The sequence below is a fragment of the Dipodomys ordii genome, unplaced genomic scaffold, assembly GCF_000151885.1.
Source record: "Dipodomys ordii isolate 6190 unplaced genomic scaffold, Dord_2.0 Scaffold237, whole genome shotgun sequence".
In the NCBI taxonomy this organism is placed as follows: Eukaryota; Metazoa; Chordata; class Mammalia; order Rodentia; family Heteromyidae; genus Dipodomys; species Dipodomys ordii.
Genome location: NW_012267453.1, coordinates 379,748 through 387,640, shown reverse-complemented (window position 1 = coordinate 387,640; position 7,893 = coordinate 379,748). Strand labels below are relative to the sequence as shown.

Here is a 7,893-nt window from a genome sequence, read left to right as displayed (position 1 = left end):
CTCAACAGAAAGAACAGTGCTGGAGGAATTTCAATACCAAATTTCAAACTCTACTATAAAGCCATAGTAATCAAAACAGCTTGGTATTGGCATAAGAACAGACCTCAGGACCAATGGAATAGAATTGAAAACCCAGAAATGAACCTACAGACCTATAGCCATCTAATCTTCGATAAGGGAACTAAAAAATTAGAATGGAAGAAAGACAGCCTCTTCAGTAAATGGTGCTGGCAAAACTGGTTAACTACTTGTAGAAAACTAAAGCTAGATCCTTATATATCTAGAGCCTATTGTTACAAGGTTGCCAGCCCTACCCCTAATGTTCTTCACTGGATACTGGTGTGTAAATCCTGCCACCTGCTGGAAGGAATGGTCAAAATGAGGACATTGTGGTTTGGCCTAAGTCAGAGCCCAAGAGAAATATATGTGTAGATGGTTTATGAAAAGAGAGCATTGGGATATGATAAATCATACAGGATTCTAAATATCTACACAAAATCAGACCAAAAGCGAATACTCTTAGGAGAGAAACGATTAGGCAGAATGTCTACATGCTTCTTAATATTCATATAAAATTATATGTATATATTCATATATATCTAAATGAACTCAATGATACAGAACAAAAGATCTGTCTTTCTTTTAATTTTTGGATGATTCTGTTTTATTCATCTAAGTTGAAATCAAGTGTACATGCTCAGGGGTGTTGAGGGAATATTGAATTGTATAGAATTCAAGGTAATAATTATGAATAGGGACAGCAGTGGAGCTCAATGGACATGGATGGAAGTGAACTACACAACTTTATATATTTCATAGGTGGAGACATGAGGGCTGGACTGGGAGAGAATGAGGGAACAGAAGAGATAGTACAAAATTATCTCATTATCCATTATCACTGTATTCATCTGATTCATATAATTATAATCCCTCTGTAATTCACCTTAATAATAAAATAAATATTTTTAAAAGATGAGTAGTACTTATAAACCTTGTGAAAAATGGAGAAAAACATAATGGAAAGACACAATTTGCCATTGTGAGGAGGAAATCAGTTCCCAATGTATTAAATATTTGACATAAACAACATTTCAAATAAATCTGAGAGATCGGGAAATAGATGAACTCATAAAAATAAATTGCCATGAATTTAAAAAGAATAGCCAACGTTGGGAATGATGCCCACTGTGGGTGGTCATCAACTTAAGGAGGAATTCTTAACCTATTTTCATACACATGTAAAATACATATACAGAAACATATAGAGTCAATTAAGATGTTATTAAGAATGTTGACTACAGGTTTAAAAAAATTCAAGCATAGAGTGAAAACTATGCTAACCATTATCATTACATCTAGAGAAATCCATTGTAGGTTGGATATATTATTAGTCAAAAATGCATATAATACAAGCTGGGCGCCAGTGGCTTGTATTACAATGACCTGAATGGCCTGTAATGTTAGCTCCTCAAGAGGCTCAGATCTGAGAATCACGGTCCAAAGCCAGCCTAGGCATGAAAGTCTGTGAGACTCTTATCACCAATAAATGAATTAGAAAACTGAAGTGGCGCTGTGGCTCAAGGGGTAGAGAGCTAGCCTTGAGCTGAATAGCTGAGCGAGAGCATCCAAGCCAAGTTCAAGCATCACAAATGACAAAAAAAAAATGCATCTATTACAGATATCCTGCAGAACAATTTTAGGTAGCCACAATCCCTTACATGCCTCTGAACACTTCCAATATTCTGCTGATGGGAAAATACATCTAACAAAAGCCTATCATTATAATAATTGTATATTTAAGATATACTCTTATGTAGTGTTTGTAATCTCTTCTGATTAGGGTTTATATATACATATATATGTATGTATATATATATTTATACATGGATACTGGAAATTGTTGCTTGATACCTCTGATTGGTATCAAGGAAGAGTATTAGTACTAGGTATCAATCACCCCTGGAAAGATAAGCATTGAAAATATGAATCTAAATTGCTACAGAGCACACACTGCTTTGGAGACAGTGGAAAGAAAAAAAGAATAACAATTATTGATCCATTGGAATGCAAACCATTGTAAGTTGAAGATTACCTATGTATAAAAAGTGTGGACCTCCAAATTATTTAAAATTACTGTAAAGTTTTTTAAGTTAATATTTAGTGGTATAGATAATGAAGAAGAAATTAGTGTTTGAAAAATATACATCAAACAAAATTATTAGTGGCTTATTACATTTTCATCAAATAGAAAGGAATGAAAAGGTTTTGGACCACTTGTTAAAAGTCACAAAGATATAAACTGAATTGACACAGACAACATGTAGGTGTCAAACCAAATAATTTTGAAATAAGCTACTAGATACTAAGGTCAGCTTCCCTTGAGTTTAAATGAGTAGGAACACTGGGGCATTTTGACCATCTTTCTTCTCTTTGTCTATTACCATTGGAGTAATAAGCAAAGATGGGGTAACTGCAGGACAGCTTGTCTTTACCCTATATTACAGTCATGATGGAATATCTGAAGAAAATGCAATTAAAATAAGACTATAAGAATTTCTGTTTCATTGGGCATAGGGAAGAGACAGTTTGTCAGGGCATTAATGCACTAGCCCAATCTCCACAGGAATTTGTAGTCTCAGTTTCCCCTGTTAAGTAACAGTTCCAAAGATGAGAAACATTCTAAATTGGTAGAGAAGGGATCATGTCATGTAATAATGTTCATAGTGAAGCTTATTTTCAAATATTCTCTACATAGATTGTTCTACTCCATCTTCCTTTGACACATATTCTTCCATGATTATGCAGGATCACAGTCACTGATGCAAACAATGACCATGGGAGAAAGCAGGACTGAGCAGGGAGGACACAGCTGGCGCAGCAAAATCTCAGACTCATTCTCTGTGAAGTTTGTGGTGGAAGCTGAAGTGCTGAGAGGGAAGTTTACAAAACTGTGGAGAGTAATAATTGGTTATGTGAATCACAGGGAGGCTGGTGATGGTCAGTGTGAAATCTGTCCCAAATACTCTCTATGGAACCCACCAGCGTCCCAGACATTCAAGAAAATGGCCACCAGATGAGCACTGTAAGAGCAGGATCTATTTCCTTCTGGTCCCAGGCTAAGCCATTCTTCTGGTTGGAGCTCTTTAAAAGACTGGCTTGACTTGATATTCCTGGTGACCAGCTTTCCTATACATATAGTCACAGAGATTAGAGGTAGAATAATCATCAATTCCTTAAAGACACTTTCCATCAGGAATAGAGAATTGCCACACATTGCATCATTGGTCACATTAAAATGTGTATGGTAAGTGGTTTTTCCAATGCAACAACTTTCAGGCCTTGCATCCACAGGTTTCCTAGACTAGAAAAGAGGAACATGTATTTGCCCGCAGTGTGTGGAGATGATTTGATGGTAGAAGACAATTTTATGACTATTTTTACAATGTATAATAAATTTATTGAAACATTCTTGTTTCTACTTAGATCTTTTATTCACTCTCAATAATTCTTCCTGGAAAAAAATTTCCTCTGTTTTCTTTATGAAATACTTATGCATTGAAACTTTCCTTACTTTCTCTCCTTTCCATTTCACCTTTCCTTCCTTTCTTTTCTTTCCTTCCCTTCCCTTCCCTTCCCTTCCCTTCCCTTCCCTTCCCTTTCCTTTCCTTTCCTTTTTTTTTTTTTTTTTGTTTTGGGGCTTGAACTCTGGGCCTGGGCACTGTTCCTGAGCTCTTCAGCTCAAGGCAAACACTCTACCACCTGAGCCACAGTGCCACTTCTGGTTTTCCAGTGGTTTATTGGAGATAAATGTCTCAAGGACTTTCCTGCCCGGGCAGGCTTTGAACCACAACTTCATGTCTCAGACTCCTGAGTAGCTAGGATTGCCGGTTTGAGTCAGTAGCACATAGAAGGAAAATAAATCTTAACCCAAGTAATGTATTTTTGTATTGTAATATTGTTTTGCATATGATTTGCTTCATTACGAAATTATTTCAGTTATTTGTTGCTGTGTAAGATCATGAACAACTTGTGATGTTTCATAAAATTCCCAGTTTCTGAGAGTTTCCTTCAAAAGAATTAGTGAAGTTTGTTATTTTTTTAAAAAAGTTCATATTCCCAGATTGGTAGAAACAACTTAGAATCAAAATTTAAGTGAGTTTAAATGCCATCACTTAGGTGGACTATTTCTGACAGTTGGGGAAAAGTAACCATAATTGACAATCAGCTATCTCAATCCATCATTAATGTCATTATGATTGTGTGTGGAAACTCAAATCCTTGTTCCATCTCTAGTTTCCTGCAGAGTTCATCATTAGGTCATGCTTTGATTAGATTTGGTGAACTGGAGAGACTTGTATAAATCTTGACAGAAGCAGGAAGACATGTGATCAGAAGTAGGCCTGGAGAATTCCTCTGGAGAGGGAGTAGGGTCAGGTGAGAGCATCAGCAGCTAACCCTGGCTTTTTCCACAGGGTGGAGAATCACAGGATTATGTGCTCAAAACCCTAGGACAGCCTCACTGAACCAGAGAATGCCACACTCCTCCTTCCAACTTCTCTGATGACCTAGGTGTTAAGAACCTAATGATTAGACTCATTTCCTGTACTAAAACAATTCCTTCCTAGAGATTCTTGTCTGGCTTCTGTTTTACTGTGTGAATCAGAAAGGATGACTTTAAATGAGAAGAGACATGGCCATGTCTGTGCTTCTGGGACAGAGGAGGATAAAAGGGACAAAGATTCAGAGGAGCCTTCACATTTCAATGAAGAACTACTAAAGTGTTCATAGCATTGCTACATCTGAGAAGCTCTATCAGCAGATGGAGGCACCAGGAGCAGCAGCTGGGCAGCCCAGCCTCTCACTTCTGCTTCCCTGGGAGGTTTATGTTATGGCTTGTATCACTGTGGGAGGGAAACTATAATGCTGTAGACAGTAATAAGTGGCAAAATCCTCAGGCTGCAGGCTGCTGATGGTGAGAGTGAACTCTGTCCCAGATTGACTCCCACTGAACCTTGATGGAATTCCAGAAGCTAAGCTATTTGCATAATAGATTAGAAGTTTTGGAGCATTCCCTGGTTTCTGCTGATACCAGTTTAAATCATTGCTAATGCCCTGACTGGCCCGGCAAGTGATGGAGACTCTGTCTTCTGGAGATGCAGACAGGAAGGATGGAGACTGGGTCATCTGGATATCACATCTGAAACCTGGCATTGGAAATGGTAACACAAATTTCCACACTGTTAGTCATGTTATAGGAGGCCTTCCGTGAAGACCCAGGCAGTACTGAACACAGAGGATGGAATGAGTGCTGTCCTTCCTTACCTGGGAGCCAGAGCAGCAGGAGTCCCAGGAGCTGAGCAGGGGCCCTCATGTCCATGTTGTTTGCTGACTGGGACTGACTGCTGCACAGGGTGTGAGCAGCCTATTATGAAGTCAATGGGGGCAGTAGGCTGTGCTCTGAGCATATGCAAATGAGAAAAGCTGGGTAAAGCTGGGAATAGCTATAGTACCAGCTCAACTCAGGAAATCCTCATATTTCCACGGTGCCCACATATGTTAGTTTAGCCCAGAGAATGTGTTTCAAGCATACAGCAGAATCTGTGATGAGCCTACTGTCCTTTGAATAGATCTATTGGTGCATTCAGGGATGATGACCATTTCTCTTGAGTTTTTCAATCTACATGTTATGACAGATGAAAGGGAGAAGAGTAAAGCAATAATTGAATGCTTCATATTTAGAACATGCAGAGAAGTGAAGATATGGAATGAAAAGGATTTGTGGATATTTTTCTGGTTTAATATCTCTATGCGTTTAATATCTCATTGACATAGAAAGAGATATATAAGCTGTTATATTTTCAAGCAATTCATACTTTAGGCTTTTCTAATACATACATATACACAAAGTAAAATATGATTCTTCCCCAGAGCAGCTATTAAGGCTGAGTGCAACTGTTCCTTACTGACTTTACTGCACAAAGGAAAATTTTACTACAAAGGAAAAAATTCAAAGCAAGAGAAAACAACTATATCAAGGGTTTTAGTCAGCATGTCCTGTGTTTAGATGGCTGGAGGGCTAAAGCAAAAGCATGTTGCTACCAGAAATGTCCAGAATTTCTTAAATTTTTGTGATTTGCCACATCACCACGTACAATTTTTTAATTTTTATTTTTTATTGTGAAAATACTGTACAGAGGGGTCACAATTACATGGACAAGACAATGAGTACACTTCCTATCAAGCATTGTAGTCTCCTCCTTTGTTTCTGCTTTCTATCCCTTCCCATCCTCCCTGCCCCACCCAATCCTCCCACACCCTCCCCCCAAAGTTGTAAAGTTCATTTCGACATAACAACTTGTACTTCTCATTGTTGCTACAGGTCCACCTGTATCCTTATTTAAACGACTTGTTTTTCCCCTTCCCCTCCACAAATTATACTGACATCAAATACAGTGAAAACAGGGGTTATACTGTGGGGGAGGGACATACAAAGCAACTAAGAAATAATCTTATAAATAAAGCACCATATATATATCATAACAATGAAAGCCAATGATCGGAAAGAGTTCATTTTGTTCATTTTGTTCTTAGTTCATAACATTTTTTTTCTAAGTCCCCATGTGCTGTATTTTTAAAGTGATCCTTTTAAATATTGGTCCTTTTTATAAAAATTAGAACTAAGTGATACTCAAAGTTATTGTGATAATCTGTGCCATAACACAGAATGACACAGGTTGACTCTTATCAAGCATTTTTGTAGTTTTTATTTGTGTGTGTGTGTGTGTGTGTGTGTGGTGTATGTGTTGATATTTAAGCTTGAACTTAGGGCTTCACACACTTGGCTTATTTGCTCAAGCCACTTGAGCCACAGAGCCACTTCCAGCTTTTTGCTGATTAATTGGAAATAAGAGTCCCAAGGACCTTGCTACCTGGGCTGGCTTCAAACTTTAATCCTCAGTTCTCATCCTCCTGAGTAGCTAAGATTATCAGTGAGTTACTAGTGCCAGCTTCTTGTCAACCTTTTAAATACCAACTTTAAATGCTTAGCTGGGTGCCAGTGGTTCATGCCAGTAATCCTAGCTACTAAGGAGGCTGAGATCTGAGGATCGTGGTTCAAAGCCAGACCTGGCAGCAAAACCCGTGGAACACTTATCTCCAATGAACTACTAAGAAAAAGCTGGAAGTAATACTGTACCTCAAGTGGTAGAGTACTAGCCTTGAGCAAAAGAAACTCAGGGTTAGCACCCAGGCCCAGAGTTCAAGCCCCACCCTGGCAAAAACAAACAAACAAAACAGGAAAAAAAAATCCTAATGCTTTTAATCTAGAATCACATGGCCTGAGAGCTTTGAACCCCAAAGCTGGAAGAAACCTGTAGGAATGAGACCCTACCCTAAGCTAAAAATGACCTTTAATGCCAGAAAATTTAAGCAGATAAAGGTTTAAATCAACATTTAAAAGCTATTGATTTTTTTTTCTGTCAGTCATGGGGCTTGAATTCATGGCCCAGGCACTGTCCCTGAGTCTTTTTGCTCAAGGGTAGCACTCTACCACGTTGAGCCACAGTACCACTTGTAGTTTTCTGGTGATTAATTGGAGATAAGAGTTTCATGGACTTTCCTGCCTAGGCTGGCCTCAAACCGGGATCCTCAGATTTCAACCTCCTGAGTAGTTAGGATTACTGATGTGAGTCATCAGTACCTGACCAGATGCTGACTTTTAAGAATCTACTTTTGTGGAGGTGGGAGGGAAGAGAGGGTAGGGGGAAAACAAAGGAGGAGGCAACAATGCTCAATAAGAAATGCATTCATTACCTTGCTCTACCACTAAGCCACATTCCCAGCCTACAAAAGTAGATTCTTTTTTTTGTATATTTTTTAATTGTAGAAATGCTG

General features: G+C 38.4%; 1 gene segment (V, D, J or C); it reads right to left on the bottom strand.

Annotated features, from left to right (window-relative positions):
* Positions 1-5,409, bottom strand: part of LOC106000745 — a 21,331-nt gene extending 15,922 nt beyond the window's left edge. Inside the window, 1 exon segment of the V gene segment in view lies at positions 5,323-5,409. Within this exon segment, the coding sequence occupies positions 5,323-5,377 (55 nt within the window).
* Between the last annotated feature and the right edge of the window lie 2,484 nt (positions 5,410-7,893).